Raw genomic sequence first — 18,537 nt, 5'->3', positions numbered from 1 at the left:
AGGCATTTTATAACTCTTTATCGTTTATTCTTGATCGAGAGAGTATGCCTCACGTTAAAGGACACATAACAATGATAAGATAATAACGTATTTCTTGAGATTAGGCGTGTCGTTCGTCCAGTTATAGCCGGCGTTATAGGAGCGAAAAGGTTAATGCAAAGCACATTATCTAGTAATAATTAATTTAACGATAAGAAGCTTTAGAATATTTTTTAATAACGGTGATCCCCCCATGAAAGAGATGAAGCACTAAACTCCGACATATACAGTACTGGACGATTCACGAGACATATTTTTATGTTGATAATGTCAATTAAGTATCCTTTAATGCAAAGTATGCATTCTTCTAATAATTTCAACAAGAAAGAGTTTCAAAAATAAATTATTTTATGACGTCAAGAAAAACGTCAGCTCAGATTTCCGACAGACGACGCTGCATGAATAATCTCAAGAAACATCTGTAGAAACATCTTTATACTTGTAATATCTTGTATTTGGAAATGGGAACGAAAAGCAAAATAGATGATAGAATGTTTTAGAATGCTGTCAAAATGGTGATTGACGAGAGAAACAGAGCTCCAAATTCTCTGCTGTTATATAATCTTTATTAAATAATTAGAAATTTTTTAGCAAAATAATATAAGTTTTTGTAATGTATCTCGCTATTTCGTGGAAAACATGTACATTACGTGTTCCTTCAGTTCTCTATGTCATGTATTTAGCGTGAGAAATGAATTGGAGCGTTTTGCGCGCCGCGCATAAGTGTGAATATTACTTGTATTTAAACGAATATATAAATTAATGAATATCATAATAAAAGAAATTTTATATTTCAATAATAGGTTAAAATTAAACAATTAGAAGAATTTGATTACGTATCGTAGAGGTGCACAACAGATCATAAAAATGGTTGAAAGTATACATATTAAAATGGCCCGTTAGGTGAAAATGGCGATTCTCGGCGTCGAAAACTCTGTTTAAATCGGCAAAAGTATCAGGGTAGCATGTTAGGCAAGGAGGTTGACGGAGGTATTCTGAGCGAGGGTGTTGCCTCCCCACATTGCCTCCGCGAACTCAACGCTGCTATTGGTCAGAGCGCGGGAGCCTACTGCCCCTTCTGTGCATACCCGCCAGCGTTCTGATTGGCCGTCGTGTTGGCTGGGCTGGGGGCATCCGTACCGCGCGCCGTTCCGACGGCGGTGGGTAATAAGTGGGGGTAGGCGTGCCGCGCGCTGCCGGAATAACTTCCTTGCTCATCATGCTTCCCGCGTAACAGGAGCGATTTCTGAGGAATTACAAACGACTGCAAACTCGTTTTGTCGCTGCGCGCTGTTCGAATACCTCCTGCAGTGCAACTTCCTTGCTTATCATGCTTCCCGCGTAACAGGAGCGATTTAGACGACTCCAAACTCGCGATTCTCGCTTTTCTCACAACTCAAAATTTTTTTCATAATTTTTATGATCTTTCAAGCGTGTCAACGAATACATAATATAGTATTTCTCACTATTACTTAATAATAATTTAATACTAATATGTATTGTTCATTAAATTAATATGTACTTATTAATAACATTTGCTTATGTGATACATATGTATTGTATAATTCACGCGTACGCATATATGTGTATATTGCAAGATTAACAATAAGATGATAACAAATTAAAATTAACTGTAATGAATGTTTTATCCAACGAAGTATACCTCGTGGTTTCAAGGGATAGTTTGTTTCATTAATTAATAAATAAATTAAATTGCCAACAAATTAAAGGTACTATTTTATAATCAGGAGAATCTTCGTATATTGCAAAATCTATTTGATCGATACGAACACGTGCTGTCATGTTGATTTAATATACGAATACTATATGTAATAATTAATATCCTATCGGTGATTACCGTTGCCGTCGGATCTTTTTTGGTTAAGGTATATTAAAAATATTATTATACATTGTTTATGCCTTTATGCCAATGAACAATATGCGATTCAAAGATTTTAAAATAAAATGTTTTAAAACGTTATTTAATAATAAAAAACCACAATAAAAACGTTTCCTAAATCAGCATACGAATTTTAGAGAATTCTTAAAAGATGACGTTACGTTAACATTGTTATGTGCCCTTTAACATAGTGCATGATCTCTCGAACAACATTAAACGGTAAAAAGTCTCAGAATATTGTTGCATAATGCTAGCCAACGATTAATACATTTTTATATGTATCTCTGCAACCACCACAGATATAAACATTATTCAAAAACGACATAAAATATTGTAATTAGCGCTAATGTGATTGCAACATCATTAATAATACATCTCACATTAGAGAGGAAGCTGTGATAGCGTAAACGACGCTGGCCTGGAAGCAGGCCTTTCGCTACTTAAAATAAACCTTATAAATCAGTTAGCAAAAACATCGAAATATTTATGAATTTTACGGATAAACGTGCCGTGTATATATACACACACACGCCGCGCGCCGGCATTCATGGACTCGGTGATCTAGGTCAAGGCCAATTTAGAAAGTAAAAATCAATAATGTACAGCTGTTCGTCGAAAGTAGGTCAAGGCCATGTGTCTCTGGCTTGGCGCGAGAAAAAAAAGTCTTCCCTATCGTTTATCGCAAATATCTGGGCAACCACCCAAGATATAGAGATGATTCAAAAAGGACTGTTTAGTTTATACTCTGCGCTATTGGAATATCTCGATTTTGTTATTAACACGTACGTCCTTCCGTTTATTTAACATGATAAAGCGCGCGCGTGTAGTTTTATGTTGTAATTCTACATAAATTTTTTCTAATATCATGTTAAAGTTTTCTTTTGTGTTCCTTTGATATTGCAAATCTTCTTTTATTATGACAAAAATTTCTAAATAATTTATACGTGGCCTGATTATACGTGGTTTTCGTCGATTCCTTTTTACTGGAAGATCATAACCCTCGTATTCATCAAATAATAAAAAATTAATAATTCTATCCATGTTACATAAACACGTTTTCGTAGATATTTTAAATAAAAACCGAAACACCTTTATTCAAATTAAAGAGAAGTAGTATAATATTTGAAAAGATTGGTTAAGAACGACATACACATCAACAACAAATATCTTGTTGTTGGCGACACTGCTGATTAAGTTAATCGTCGATTAAAGTTAATCGGCGTTGGTCGAAGTGGCCCTAATTTTATTATATTTTTCAGTCTTTTCTACCCCTATTTCATATATAACTCTTTTAAATTCGGTTGATTAGACTTAGCTTTATATGCGATCAAAGTTATGGATCTTTGATCGCGTATAAAGCTGGGTCTAATCAACCAAATCTTAAAAAATTATATATGAAATAGGGGTAGAAAAGACTGAGAAATATAATAAAATATAGAAATATGGATAGGCGGGGAATATATACATATTATACATAGAGATATTATACTTTGGGTAGGTAGGAACACGAAGGGATTGTAACTCGTACTGTTAATTATATGGAGGGCTAAAAGCCATAGTGGTATAAGTCAAATTTTTTAAAATATTGAATCGTGTGCATAAATGCAATCTATACAATATATAAATTGCATCTATGCATACAAGACAATATTTTAAAAAATTTGACTTACACCACTATGGCTTTTACCCCTCCATATGTAACATTATTTATAAGAAAATTATTGTAATAAGGAATTATAAGGAAACGTGTAATAAATTTGAAATTGTATGATACTAATGCCGGATATATTATACGAAATCAACAGAAGACGATTAAGATAATAACGGTGTTTATTCTTTATCTATAGAATTTCACATTTTAAAAATTATCGTTAATTATTATAAATTTCACATAAATGTGAAGGTTTGACTCAACGCTCAAATAATAGCTTCTTGCTTGCAAAATTTGACATTTATCTGAAAATTAAAATTATAAAATTACGATTATTTTTTTTTCAAAATTATGAGATACAAGATTCGTAATAATTTTGAAGAATGTAATCTTAATTTTGTAATTTTAATTATCGTAATTCGTTATTAATTGGAATACGCAAGATGAAAGCGCGGCCGCCGCGGCCAGAATATCCCCTTCAGCTGGCTAGTTCGGACACGAACCATTAGCACGGACGCAAACCATGTGCGATTACCGAGCGATACGACGTAGTTGAGTTGCACTTTCTCAGGCGGCGCGTCGGAAAATACAACACAGCAACAAAAGGCCGGGATCACCGGGATGGCCTCTCTCAGGTTTCTCTCTGACTCTGACTTGATATCGGCAGATTACATACCACGTGCGTATGTGCATGTGCGTTTGCCACGAGGATGTTAACTGTGTCTATATAATTTTTAATACAATTACGATACTACTCCACAACTCGAGAAAATGTCCGTGCCCGAAAAAGTGTTGATGCGAAAAATTAAAAAACGGGAAAAGACAAAACTAACCGTACTGAAACGCCGGGAAGAACAGAAAGGTAAGAGTGTGCGAACTAACTTCGAGGTTAGATTTCGTGAAAAAAATATATGTAAATTTGCTAGTAGTTATATTTAAAAAGCATATAATATCTTAATTATTATTCGGCTAATGAATACTTCTCGAATACTTGTTGAAACTAATGGTTTTTCACTGTTAGTTTTATTCTTCTATTATTTACTTTAAACAAGGCTTGTTTGTTACACAGATGTAACTGAATCGGAGAAAACAACTGAAATAAATCAGGGACACATTCCTTCAGAAGACATTCCTCCAAAAAGTAACAACTTCTTTTAATCTATTTTTATAGCTTAGATATATGTTTTATCACATAAATATTTATGTTTTATATGACTTGTTTTACTTGTAAGAAGGTGATAATATTTGCCAATTATTATCTTATTTTCTATTTTATTAGATAATTGTTAATAACAATGTATTCTGTTTAGAAAAAAGGAAGTTGAAAGCATCCGAAGAAAATGAAAAGTCAGAAGTAATAGAGAAATCCTCTGCCACTGAGAATTGTATGTATCTCTGATATAATTTTAATTATTTATTGAATGATATTTGTATGTTTGTTTAATAATATATAACATTTTGTTTAGTACCTGGCACAGCTGTAGGTTTTGAATTGACAAATGATACAAGCTTCTCAGTATTAAATGAAAAAGTATGTGAGAACACCCTGAAGGCGATAAAGGATATGGGTTTTACAAATATGACAGAGATACAAGCAAAAGCTATTCCTCCTCTTTTAGAAGGAAGAGATTTAGTTGGCGCTGCCAAAACTGGATCTGGCAAGACTCTGGCATTTCTCATTCCTGCAGTTGAACTGATTTACAAGTTGAAGTTTATGCCGCGCAATGGTACGTAATCACGATAACTAGTCAACCGAGTAGTACTGGAAAATAATCCTTAAAAATCAAAGTAAAACTGTTTTGATCAGTCTGATGGTTTGACTATACAAAATCAACAAGAATGGGATTTAATAAATAGATATTTGCAGGTACCGGATGTATTATTATGTCTCCCACGAGAGAACTAGCTATGCAAACTTTTGGAGTCTTGAAAGAATTGATGAAATATCATTATCATACATACGGTCTGCTGATGGGCGGCGCCAACAGGCAGACCGAAGCGCAAAAGCTTGGAAAGGGAATCAATATTATCGTGGCAACACCGGGCCGACTATTAGATCATTTGCAAAACACGCCTGATTTCTTATACAAGAATCTCCAGTGTCTGATTATTGACGAAGCTGATCGTATTCTGGACATCGGCTACGAGGAAGAGTTGAAGCAAATCATTAACATTCTTCCCAGTTAGTGATCCTACAATAAGAGTATTGAAATCAAATTACGCGTTTCTTTTCATTATTGTGTGAATTATTATTGCAGAGCGCCGGCAGACGATGCTTTTCAGCGCGACGCAGACACAGAAGGTAGCGACGATAACGACGTTAGCCCTAAAAAAAGAACCTATATACGTGGGGGTCGACGACGACAAGGAAATGGCGACTGTAGAGGGCTTGCAACAAGGCTACGTAACGTGCCCGAGCGAGAAAAGATTTCTACTTTTATTTACCTTCTTAAAAAAGAACAAGCAGAAGAAGATAATGGTTTTCTTCAGTTCCTGCATGTCCGTTAAATATCATCACGAACTCTTGAACTACATCGATTTACCAGTAATGAGTATCCACGTAAGTTATCATCAGATAGTTTTCTATACTGTTTTTAATAATTGTAATAATGTAATGAGATTCTCTTCGATATTAATGTTCGCGCTCTCATTGACAGGGCAAACAGAAACAGACAAAAAGAACCACGACTTTTTATCAATTTTGCAACGCCTCCTCCGGGATTTTACTTTGCACTGACGTGGCCGCGAGAGGACTAGATATACCGGACGTTGATTGGATTGTGCAGTTTGATCCACCAGATGATCCCAAGGTAAGGACATGAGATATTTTGCCTTGTGGATTATCATTAACAATAAGACTAATCTCCAACAACGTGGTTTTGCGATTTATGTGCGTGGATTCGAAATATCGGCTTGTATAACTTTTAGGAATACATCCATCGCGTGGGTCGAACAGCTCGCGGAGAAGGTAGCAGCGGTCATGCTTTGTTAATACTGCGACCAGAGGAACTTGGCTTTCTTCGTTATCTCAAGGTAGCTCGCGTACCAGTGAACGAATATGAATTCTCTTGGAATAAAATCGCTGATATACAATTGCAGGTATGTGAGACATGTTTATACGTCATCGTTTTTTAATAGAGAACAGCGAAATCGAAAAACTAACAATTCTACCGATTTAATGAACATCTCTGAATTTCTACATTTTGTGATATAAGATACTATCGTCTTTTCTTTTAGCTTGAGAAGTTGATTTCGAAAAATTACTTCTTACATCAATCGGCGAAAGAGGCGTACAAGAATTACGTTAGAGCGTACGACTCTCATCACTTGAAACACGTTTTTGATGTAGAGACCTTGGATCTGGCGAAAGTCGCCAAGTCGTTCGGATTTACTGTACCGCCGGCAGTAGATTTAAGTAAGTTATTTTGATAATAGATTTAACATTAATTGCAAATACTTTCTTAATTGTAATGTCTTTAAATCTTAGTTACTTATTAAACTCTTTTAATAACTCATAGAAACGAAACAATTAATTTTTTTTCACATTTTTTGCTTTATTTAACACTTATATTTTGAATTAATCAAAATCATTTCTTCAACTTATTCTAATTATTATCTTTTTTATTGGCGCTAATCCATCAAACTATTTGAAACTTTAAATCGTATATAGAAATTTAAAAACAGCAATATGCAGTCTAGTCAAGCTAATATCAAACATCGTTTATCTTACTTAACTCTTTAATTGCGTATTACAGAAGTGGGAATCAACAAAGCTTCACGACCTCGAAAAAGGCTCGGTGGAGGCGGTTACGGGCACTTCAAAAACATAAACGATCCAAATTCGACGAAACAGGTGAAACGTGCCAAAACCTTTCGTCAAGTAGGCAAACGTAAGCAAGACAGCCGGCAATTTACCAGATAATTGTCATCTATGCGCTTTTTACACACGCGGATGACAGACAACGGTGTCCAAAATATGACACATAGTCAAGAATCGTAATGACATCGGTATCATATTGTACACACAGAATATACATTTACACTGGTTCAAAAATACCTACTATTTATATTGAGACACTATCGTTTTTGGCAATCATGTCTGATTTCTGTCTATTTTTATTTAAAATAAAGAAATTTAAATAAAGAGTTTTTAAATGTTTCAAGCTTTGATTTGTATTATACCCTCTCAATAATTCGTCATTTTTTATAATCAAAATTTCAAATTTGAGATTTTGGAAATTCTTCAAATCACAATTCTTAGAATTCCAGATAATGAATGACACTTCCCTATCTCCAGATCTTAGTATTTTTTCGATTTTTTTAGGAGTCCAATATACGCAGTTCGAGACGCTTAATTGATTTAAAATTTTGTGAACTTTCTTGGAAATGTGATTATAGAATTTCTGATGTAGTGACAATTTCCATTTAATTACATTTCGATTTCTGAAAATTTGAATTTCCGCGCTTCAAGAAATGTCGATGGTTCGCCCCAACATTAGGGAATTTATAAAATTATAATTTTGTAGTTGGTATTTCTAGTCAATTGCCATTACACCGATTTCGATATTTCGATTTAGTTTCGCGCCTTTGAACGAGTCGAGTGTCGAGTCTCGTCTCGAGTCTTGAGTGGATGGATCGTGTGTTGTTGGTTTCAGCTGATTTCGATCAATTTTGATCTCTTCATGTATCGAAATAAGCCTGTGAAGGGATTCGTATCCCCTTTCATTGTTCAGCCGCGAGCGATTGGCGAGAAACACGAGGAAAACGAGGTACCACCACCGAGCAACTTTGCGAGAAAGCCTCCCCGCAGTAACTTGCAAATTTTAAACTTTTTCGAAAAGGTGACTCAAGAAAATGAGGTCGGTCACGATAATGTCCAAGTGGAGAATAATTCACCGACCAAACGAGATGCCAGTTCTCCGATACGTGGGAGGAAAACGTTGGTTACTGATTCGTCCGAAACGTCAGCAAAAATGTAAGTATTCTTAAAGTAAGCGTTACGAACAGATTAATCTCGATTTTACGGGCTGTAAATAAACATTGTTATCGCTTACAGCGTATTTAACGTGATGTACGGAAAGATATCTTCAAAGAAACATAAAACATGGGATGGCGACGGTTTCCTGGAAGTAATTGGAAAAAATGCAATTCTTAAGGTAATTCAAGGCATCTATTATAAATCTTTCATTATATTAAACAATCACATTAATAAATCATTAAGCAATTATTTATTTTTTAATGCTTCTGATACAATATAGGACGTGGAGGGTAAAGTTTTGGGAAGAACTAAAAAAATCAATCCAAGCAATGTGGTCGAAGGCTTCAAATCAATTATAGGAAATAAACAAATAGAGGTAAGACGGCTTGCATTTATTTTCATTTAGGTTATATTGTCTGTAGAAATTCTGACAAAGTTAATTTCAGATTATAGATCAGGTGTCAGGAGAACCGTCGATATCAGAGAAACGGTCCGAAGTGGCAGCAGAGGAACCACTACAAAAAAAACTCAAGACATCTACAATAGGTGCATTTCAAACACTAAAAGAAAATGATGCTGCAGTTTATGAGAAGAAAGAATCAACCAATTCACCCGAAGCAAACACTAAAATGTAACTTCTTGAAAACTAAATTTTAAAAGATTAATTTGTATCCCTTGAGCTATATAAATAAATATTGATATAGCACATTCAACGTGGTGTACGGCAAAGTAACTCCAAAGAAGCACAAAACGTGGGATAGCGACGGTTTGCTAGAAGTAACTGGAAAAAGCGCAATTCTTAAGGTAACTACTACATCAACTGCAAATATTTTGACTCAAAGATTATTATATTTATTTTTTTATAGGATTTGGATGGTAATGTTGTGGGAAGAAGTAAAATTAATCCGAGCAATGCAATAGAAGGCTTTAGATTAATTATAGGAAACAAACAAGTTGAAGTAAGAGCATGCACTAATGTTCATTTATGTAGCATATGAAAACAAATCCTAACAAAAATTGATTTTAGATTACAGATCAGGTGTCACAGGAGTTACTTTTACCAGAGAAGAGTCTTGAAAAAACAGTGGAGGAATTGTCAAGAAATAAGTTCAATAAAGTATCTTCGACACATGCATTTGTGCCCTTGTTTTCATCCGCAAAAGGTACAAATTTATGACTGATTGGCTGCGGTCCGATTCACATTCAAGCGTTGTAAGCATCATTCTCTCTTCGATCGAATATCAAACGAAGATAGAGCGACGCTTTCAGCGCTGTGAGCGTGAATCGGACCGCAGTCTTTAATTATTAATTATATTAACTATTGATTTAAATAAATATTTATATTAAAGGATTGACATTGAATAGCGAGCCTTTAGTGATGCCATACTTGAATTCTACTGAATGGACAGAACAAAAGGAACAGGAAGTCTCGGTTGATTTCTGTTTAGTAGCAAAACTTAGAGAACACCAACGCCATGGAATTATATTTCTGTACGAGTGCTTAATGGGACTAAGAGTGCCGGATTACTTTGGTGCAATTTTGGCTGATGAAATGGGCCTCGGCAAAACCTTACAATGTATCACATTAATTTGGACAATGTTGAAAAAGGGTCCGTATGGTAAACCGATTGCGAAACGCGTGTTAATAATAACACCTAGTAGCTTATGCAATAACTGGGAAAAGGAATTCGTAAAATGGCTGGGCTCTCACAGAATATCTCCATATGTTGCGAATGGAAAAAATAAACCCAAGGATTTTATTAAATATCCGAAAAATTCAGTGATGATTATTAGCTATGAAATGTTTATTAAATGTCATACGGAGATTAGTGAACTCGCTTTTGATTTGATTGTATGTGATGAAGGCCACAGATTGAAAAATAGCAATGTAAAAGCAGCAAAGGTAATTCATTAATATACATTACTAACAACACAATTTATTATTAATTTATAAATGTAAATACATGAATACTTATGTGTTATTTTATGTATGTTGCAGTTGCTACACGAGATTGATTGTAAAAAGCGAGTCATTTTAACGGGCACACCTGTACAGAATGATTTAAAAGAATTTTATGCACTGATCGATTTTATTAATCCTGGCATTCTTGGCACTCCTAATGAGTATAAGAATTATTACGAGGATCCTATCGTTGCATCTCAGTGTCCCTATGCAAGTGATGCTATTCTTAGTCTGGGGAAAAAAAGATCCACAGAATTATATGAACGGTGCAAATCTTTCATTCTCAGACGTACGCAAAGTAGTACAATTAACAAGCATCTGCCGATAAAACATGAAATAGTCGTGTTTTGCGCTTTATCCAAGAAACAACAAGATTTATATTCTCTTGTTACCAGTGCTTGGTTCAACAAAATATGTCTAGAAGACAAAAGTAACATGCATTTGTCCATTATTACTGCACTTAAAAAAATTTGCAACCATCCAAATCTGTTTATAAACGAGAAGGAGAACGCGCTATATGATACTTTATCAAAAACGTCATGGATATCGCAAATAAAACGGGACGAAAACTTTATCGAATATTGTGGGAAAGTCACAATTCTACAGACATTAATGAGAAATTTGAAAAAGACTGACGAGAAGTTAGTGTTAATTTCCTATTACACACAAACACTTGATCTTCTTGAGACTATATGTAACATGGAAAAGTTAAAGTTCTTAAGATTAGACGGTACTACTTCAACCTCTATACGATTGAAGATTACCGAACAATTTAATACGCGAACCGATAACAGCAGTAAGTTTTGCAAAAATCAAGGGACACAATTGTGTCTTGCACTTATAGTATATATATTTCATGAATAAAAACTAATATATCACTGAAAAATAATGTTTACAGAAGTTCTTTTGCTAAGTGCAAAGGCGGGTGGTGTTGGTTTGAATTTACCTGGAGCATCCAGACTTGTGTTATTTGATTCTGATTGGAATCCCGCATCTGATCTACAAGCAATGGCAAGGATTTGGAGAGATGGACAGAAGAGGAATGTTTACATTTATAGGTTTGTATAAATTTAACATCATCAAGTAATGGTAGTATATTAATTACTTAACGAAGGTACATAACTATATGAACAAATTTGTAGATTATTGACCACAGGTACAATAGAAGAGAAGATATATCAAAGACAAATTAGCAAAGCCAGTCTATGTGAATCTGTGGTGGACCTGAATCGCCTTGGATCTCTAAAGTTATCAACTGCGGAATTAAAGGTATTTTTTATTAGAAAAATTTTGATAATTACGAAAATTATTACTTGGAATATTTTTCATTTTTTTTTTTTGTAGGATTTATTTACGTTGGCAAGTGATACAATTTCGTTAACACATGATTTAATGAATTGTTCTTGTTCGGGCCAGAATGAACACATACCTTCTGAAGAATTTACAGAAAAAGGTAACGAGACACGAGATTGTCAATTTACATTGTGTGACAAATCATCGCAACAAAATTTAACTATAAATCAACTTCGAGACTGGCAACATTTTAAGCAACCAATTTCATCTGACGTTATGCAGGTAATAATAAGCTTTACTCGGTAATAACTGAAAACTACGATTCAAAATTTCTGACTTGGTTTATGTATATTTACAGGATATTATGTTAAGAGAAGTAGGTGATAATATAACATTCATATTTAAAAATTCTACGATGCAAAGAGTTTAATTATATATAAATGACAAAGAATTATATAAATTACATAAAAATTATGCTGTTATAAAACGATATATTTTATAAGGAATTTACATATTGTGAATACATTTTGAGATATTAAATCCAGTACACTTAGTTTATTAAAGGATATATAATACTGATTTATATTGACTTTAAAGCTTATTTTTTCGTGTCAAGAAACTCAACATCCTTTCAGATAGTTCAGGAGATTCGATTAAGTTTTTCAACTCTTTCATTTCTTCCTTATTAACTTTTAATAAAATTTCTTTATTCCATTTACACAAACGCTTAGTCGCCAATATTGACTGAAATTAATCGATTAATTTTAATTACTATGGTCTACTAGCATAAATATATCAACAGAAAGTAATTGCGAAAAGCATTAAGCAAGAATCAATACCTGTGAAGAAAGTGTAGATATCATGTTCAAATAATTCCATACTTCCTCAAGAGAATCATGATTGTATACTTTGCTAACCAAGCCATATTGATTAGCTTCCTGAGCGTTCATCTTATATCCTAAATACAACATCTCTCCAGCCTAAATAAATATTTTTACAATGTAATATCGAAATTTTATTCTAGAATTGTTATAAAAATTAAAATTCCAGATATATATATCTCAATGATAATTTGCACATATTTTTTTAATGAAACATACTTTGGAATGTCCCAATAATCTCGGGAACGTATACGAAGAACATCCTTCGGCGACAAGACCCAAGGAGCTGAACGGTGTTTGAAAATATGCCTGTAATTTACGTAATATATTCGAGCATAATTATAATGTCTAAAACAATTTCCTACTGAGCAACTGAATCGGCACCTTATCCGAAGCATAAACTATGTCAAACATCCCTAATATTGTAGTTGCTATTCCTATTGCTGGTCCATTTACAACAGCTATTAAAAGTTTTGGATACATAATTACAGCATCGATAAATTCCCTGCAAAATATTTGTCCATTTAATTTCCATATTTATAAATTTTTAATACCTCCTTCTTATGCTGCTTACTTAACTATCACGAGGGAAGAACTCAAAGTAAGTTCCATTGAGGCAATTAGATCATTACCGCTACTAAAAAAATCTCCATTTGCTGTCAGAGCAAATACCATTACTTCGTTGTTTTCAGCAGATTCATTTAAAAGCATTGTTAATTCCTTATACATCTGTGAGAAATGAATAGGAAATTTACACGCGATTATTTTTATATTTGAAATATGCTATCAAGTAGGTACCCTTTATACACCTTTATTTACCTGTGGCGAAAGTGCGTTTTTTTTGGCGGGTTTATTGAGCACCACTTTTTGAATTCCATTTTTCAGACTGCTCAGAATAAACGAACTTACATGCGTCATACTGACAAGTTTCTTTATAGCAACTTAGAATTCGTACGATTTTATAACCTCGTTTTGTCACCGCTAAACCGCTTGCTAGAAATAACGGTATAATAGAAAAATGAAAAAATAAATCAATAAAACACTTCTTCTAGCTAATATACCTTATGAACAGTTATCAGTAGCTTTTCAAAAAGTTCTCGATTCAAGGATTGTTTCAGATAAACTGACAAACGGCTTGTTCATGCTGACGTTGACCACCTCATTGCCAGACTGTCTGTTGACTCGTTGACTGCAGTTGATAACAGATGTGATAAGAACTCGTGAATATATATTGAAACATTGTACTTTGTACTATTTGTACATACCCGTCAACGATTCTGCATTTCCTGAGGTAAGGGGGGAACATAGAAGCCTAGAGACACTATTGTGATTACTTCTATTAGTTGCTTTCCATTTACACTCAAGTGATTTGAGTCACTCAGTTATGTGAGTGTTTTATACTCAGGTAAGATATGTCATTTTGTATTTACCTGCTTATTTTGGTGACAAAGCTATCGCACAATAATACAGGTTCAATGCCTCACTTTTAATGTGATGAGTCTATTAGATTCATTAAAGCACATGGTCTCGATTGTGGATAAAAACTCAGTTGAATCTCACTTGCCAGCATGCAAAAAGAACGTGTATTCAACTGAACTGAGTTATGACGTCACAAGTGAGAATTATCTGAGTTTTGATGTAAATGGAAAGCAACTATTATATTAAATCACCCCCCTTACCTCAGGAAAGCAATCATTGACGGACAGTGTATATTACGTTCAGATATCAATACCACGAGTACCATAATTTTGGGAAAATTTCAGGAAAATTCTTCATGCTTATTTCAGGCTCATTTTATTTATACTGGCAAAAGTTGTTACACAACTTATGAGCTAATATCCTAGTCTGTTGCTAGCTATAAAGTGTATTCGTAAAGAAAACCCATGAAAAATACTTCGGGCTTATTGTTCTTTCTTTACTTATTATTTGTCTACCGGATAGCGTGTTAGTACTCAATAATAATAAAATTAGCCAAGTATCATATAATTTTATATACATTTTTCGTATAACTTTACAATGTATTAATACTGTATCTATACTACCTTTATCTTTACGGTATATATCGCAGGATTTCCCAAACTTGAAATACACATAAGAAATAATCTTTTTCATTTTTTGAAAATTTATTTTTTTCTAAATCGTATAAAGATATAACAGAGAACCAAAGTATTAAAGGAGTATACTGCTTCATATGATTCTAAAGCTATGCAAATATTTTTGTAAATTATATGATTGTGGATATTCGCGCCGTAAAAGAGCTTAGGAAATCCTGATTCGTGTTATACCGATAATAAATGATGGACTGGGGGCTTTCGACAATGCAATGCGTAATCACAGATTACATGGCCGTGTCACTGTCTTCTAGACTCGCTACAAAAGTGATTCATTAACAGCAACATTTCATGTTACGTTACGGGCCTAAATCGCGTGAAATAGAAATTTGAATGTAAAAGGCTCGCAGCTGCTCAAATACGCGAATTAAGGGTGCGTTCCTTTTGGGCGCTCACGCGCTCACACGCGCTGTAAGCATCGCTCTATCTTCGTTTGATATTCGATGTGCAACGAAGATAGAATGATGCTTACAGCGCGTGTGAGCGCGTGAGCGCCCAAAAGGAACGCAGCCTAAGTGCTTCGTGGACGTGTTTCGTTTGTATCCAAACAAGTATTCGAAATATAGGCGCGAAAAAGTTGGAAGTGTTGTCAATAGAAGAGCTGACGCGGCTCTTTCTCTAACATAACTTAACATTATCTTAAATCTGACATAAATTTATTTGTAAATTTACTATTGTCGCAGACTTAAATCGCAAAAATGAATAAACTCAACCACCTTCGTACTATTTTTAAATAATAAATCGCCACACCGGTGGCCTTATAACTAAATACAAGGTATTTGTTTGATACATATGTACTTATATACATATCTGTAAATATATGTATATTTAGTATATGCGTATGCTATATATAGACATTATAAATATAAAAAAACGAGGAATGCCAATTTATAGATGCATATTAAAAAGATTAAGGACCGCATGGATTAATTTGTAGTATTGCTATATGAATGCTTTGGTACATTAAAATACCGAAAAGTGTTTGAACAGTGTTTATACAGATGAAAATTATAAAGGTTGTAAATAAATATATTTTTCCTAGTAGCGCTGCATCTCAATAGTTTGGAAGATTTTCAACGATTTTCTACTTAAACGCTTTTAAAGTTCATATAATTTACTAAAATTAAATAACCGCAAAATTGGAATCATTTCAATATAATGTACAGTTAGATGTTTAAAGTAGCCGATAAAATATCAATATGTTCAATTTGATCTATTACGGCTTCAGAACCTTCTCGATGAATTTCTTTATGTCGCGCATTTCCTGTAAAAATAATAAAAAAGAAGACAGACATTATATTTTCTCTGAACGTGAAAAAAGATTCGACGGGTCTTTCTAATCGGAGCTTCCTTACCTCCTGGTCAGTTGTATGCATCATTCCTCGGTATGTTTTGAATTCTGTCTGTGTCATGAATTGTTTTAGAAGGGTCGCTGTTGTTTGACCCCATTTATATGGCACAATTGGATCGCAATCGCCGTGACATTGTAACAGCGGAGTGTTCCTATTACCTATCGCTTCCTGAAAATAATTATTATAATCATTATTCTATATTATTATGCGCGATTCTATTATACATTATTATTCTACATTATTATGTATATTATGTATATGATACGATACTTACTGCTGGAAATTTTTTATGTAAAAGAAGCCATGCGGATAGAGCTATGACGCCGGCTAAAGGCTCTGGGAATGTAAGAGCACTGTATATGGCTAGTGCTCCACCTTGACTGAATCCTCCGAGAACGATGCGCGTGGTGGGTATCCCAGCTGCAACCTCCTCCGCTATTAACGAATGGACCATTTCAGTGGCCTTACGTATACCTTCTTCATCCTCTGGGCCACTGGAGTCCAGAGAGCGCAGATCAAACCTAAAATTGCAGGATGCATCAGTAATCATGTAACACTGACTCGTAATAGTTTTCATTAGAAACTTAATATTAATGTGTTCATCTTAAACTTACCAGGCAGGCATTCTGAACCCTGCGTTAAACGTCACTGGTATCGTGGGCCTGAAAACGATCAAAGAGTCACATATTAAAATACATTATTAACTTACAGCTTCAGTCGTAGGACATTTAAAGATATTAGCAATCACATACGCAGTAGGACAAATAACTTTGATATGAGGGGACCGCACTGCGCCCATGGAACTAGCCCAGCCATGCCTGAAAACATTTATAAAGTGCTAACAAGATTTATCGTTTTGCAACGTTACAAGTTACATCCATTCGCTCCAGACATGAACTCACCCTGTATCACCCAAGCCATGGAAAAATATTAACTGAAACACAGGTATTTTTTAGTACGAAATAAGACAGTATTGACTTTATTTGGAAGTATTATTTTAAAAAATTGAAATTTCAGATTTAAAATCCGCGTTTCGAGACGCGGTCGCGTCACTGAAAGTGAGCACGACGGTGGAAGACCGGTGGCAGTACCCCATTCTCGGAGATGCTGTGTTTCATTGTTCCCGTTAGGATAACAGCCGCCGCGCCTCGCGGAAGACGTGCGATATTCGTTCAAGGAAAAAACCGACGACAAGATCAGTCAGCGAGCATCGAAACGGAGCAGTGATATCGTTTTCCGACGATCGGGGAGAAGAGAGAAAAAAAGGCGCAAACGTAAGGGAGCATCTTGCGCGGCGTAAACGTAATTCACTTATAATCAATTAGGATCGCACCACCGCGAGTGGTATAACCAAAAATTACCGCTATGTCTACGTAAAAGATTTGATATCTACCGTCGCTGTGTGCTTAGCCGTGGCCGAAATCACCACCGGGCTCGTCATGTTCTGTCGCTTTTTTGGACGGCCTGGAACAAATTCGAGCAATTGTGTAATAGTCTCGTAAAAAGCGTATAAAGCACGGCGCGTGAAAGAGAGAGAGACGTGACTTGACTCCCCTTCGCTCTATATTGAGATCGAGTTCTGTATAGTGAGGGAGAAGGGGGGTGAAGAAGGGTAGAAAAGGAGAGAGGGACAGTGTGGCGTGAAACGCGCAATATTCAATTCACTGACATAATTTCTATTTGCGGTCTCGCGCTTGATTCTCCCTTATCAGAGACCTTGACAATCTCTGACAATCGTTATCATTGATTGCGTAAATTTTGACGTTAAAGACTGCGCTAATCGAGAGGTCGGATTTTTATAGTACCGGCATGCAAAAACGATTTCCGTTTTTTCGAGATGAATTGGAGCTTGAAACAAACCTGCGAACAGCAAATTACCCATTAGCTGTTTTAATAACCCCGTGGCATTCATCGATTCCTGATTGATTTCGCGGTCAACGTTGATCCTTCGGGCGTTCGATAGCGATTGGAACTCAGTGCATTGATATTTGACACTTGCTTGGAAAGAAAAAGGAATTAAATATTAATTTGCGTACGAAATTGTCTGCATGTCAATTAGTTCGGATGGAGTTTGCGAACCAATTCACGTCCATTTTTATCAATGTAAATTAACTTTAATTTCGGTTTAGCTTACTTTTTATTCTTTTTCCAGTTCTAGGAATTAGAAAAAGATAAAAAGTAAGAAGTAAGATAAAAAGATAAAAGAGAGGATAAAAAATAAATTAAATCGAGATTGAAGTTAATCTGAATTAATATAGATTATAGATAGATATCAGATGAATGTTAAATCGATCAATCGTGCGTCGCGTCATATCGATGTATACTTTCTGTATCGGACAGATGATTGGCTGTAAAAGTCGCGGAACGCA

The 18,537-nt window shown here is 34.8% G+C and overlaps 4 protein-coding genes across 7 annotated transcripts; 2 read left to right on the top strand and 2 right to left on the bottom strand.

The window, feature by feature from the left end:
• The first annotated feature begins 4,238 nt into the window (after positions 1–4,238).
• LOC139809570 (probable ATP-dependent RNA helicase pitchoune) lies at positions 4,239–7,749 on the top strand. Its single transcript, XM_071772544.1, has 10 exons — positions 4,239–4,452; positions 4,660–4,731; positions 4,901–4,975; positions 5,057–5,317; positions 5,458–5,772; positions 5,849–6,150; positions 6,248–6,400; positions 6,519–6,689; positions 6,828–7,005; positions 7,346–7,749. Exons 1-10 carry the CDS (start codon positions 4,362–4,364, stop codon positions 7,510–7,512), a joined length of 1,785 nt encoding a protein of 594 aa, XP_071628645.1. The 5' UTR covers positions 4,239–4,361; the 3' UTR covers positions 7,513–7,749.
• A 419-nt stretch (positions 7,750–8,168) lies between these two features.
• Positions 8,169–12,442, top strand: LOC139821584 (DNA repair and recombination protein RAD54B). 3 transcript variants are annotated; one of them, XM_071792871.1, is made up of 14 exons: positions 8,170–8,359; positions 8,432–8,565; positions 8,647–8,746; positions 8,849–8,944; positions 9,015–9,199; positions 9,273–9,372; positions 9,435–9,527; positions 9,596–9,731; positions 9,918–10,471; positions 10,568–11,327; positions 11,430–11,589; positions 11,674–11,800; positions 11,876–12,106; positions 12,183–12,442. In XM_071792871.1, exons 1-14 carry the CDS (start codon positions 8,273–8,275, stop codon positions 12,252–12,254), a joined length of 2,835 nt encoding a protein of 944 aa, XP_071648972.1. In that variant the 5' UTR covers positions 8,170–8,272; the 3' UTR covers positions 12,255–12,442. The 3 variants fall into 3 exon arrangements, with proteins under 3 accessions (XP_071649056.1, XP_071648972.1, XP_071648891.1); XM_071792955.1 differs by having other exon boundaries at positions 8,169–8,565; positions 11,948–12,106; XM_071792790.1 differs by having other exon boundaries at positions 8,170–8,565.
• On the bottom strand, positions 12,296–14,091 carry LOC139821924 (enoyl-CoA delta isomerase 2). 2 transcript variants are annotated; one of them, XM_071793391.1, is made up of 8 exons: positions 13,971–14,091; positions 13,767–13,894; positions 13,525–13,698; positions 13,280–13,434; positions 13,090–13,210; positions 12,925–13,014; positions 12,664–12,804; positions 12,296–12,568 (listed from the first exon to the last, which is right to left on the bottom strand). In XM_071793391.1, exons 3-8 carry the CDS (start codon positions 13,621–13,623, stop codon positions 12,416–12,418), a joined length of 759 nt encoding a protein of 252 aa, XP_071649492.1. In that variant the 5' UTR covers positions 13,624–13,698; positions 13,767–13,894; positions 13,971–14,091; the 3' UTR covers positions 12,296–12,415. The 2 variants fall into 2 exon arrangements, with proteins under 2 accessions (XP_071649492.1, XP_071649566.1); XM_071793465.1 differs by lacking the exons at positions 13,767–13,894; positions 13,971–14,091 and having other exon boundaries at positions 13,515–13,659.
• A 391-nt stretch (positions 14,092–14,482) lies between these two features.
• Apt1 (Acyl-protein thioesterase 1) lies at positions 14,483–18,160 on the bottom strand. Its single transcript, XM_071793578.1, has 8 exons — positions 18,029–18,160; positions 17,562–17,632; positions 17,071–17,102; positions 16,921–16,986; positions 16,783–16,830; positions 16,443–16,689; positions 16,172–16,336; positions 14,483–16,080 (listed from the first exon to the last, which is right to left on the bottom strand). The coding sequence occupies exons 1-8, from the start codon at positions 18,078–18,080 to the stop codon at positions 16,033–16,035; spliced, it is 729 nt and encodes a 242-aa protein (XP_071649679.1). The 5' UTR covers positions 18,081–18,160; the 3' UTR covers positions 14,483–16,032.
• Between the last annotated feature and the right edge of the window lie 377 nt (positions 18,161–18,537).

This window comes from Temnothorax longispinosus, chromosome 1, assembly GCF_030848805.1.
Source record: "Temnothorax longispinosus isolate EJ_2023e chromosome 1, Tlon_JGU_v1, whole genome shotgun sequence".
In the NCBI taxonomy this organism is placed as follows: domain Eukaryota; kingdom Metazoa; phylum Arthropoda; class Insecta; order Hymenoptera; family Formicidae; genus Temnothorax; species Temnothorax longispinosus.
This window is presented reverse-complemented; position numbering and strand designations above follow the sequence as displayed.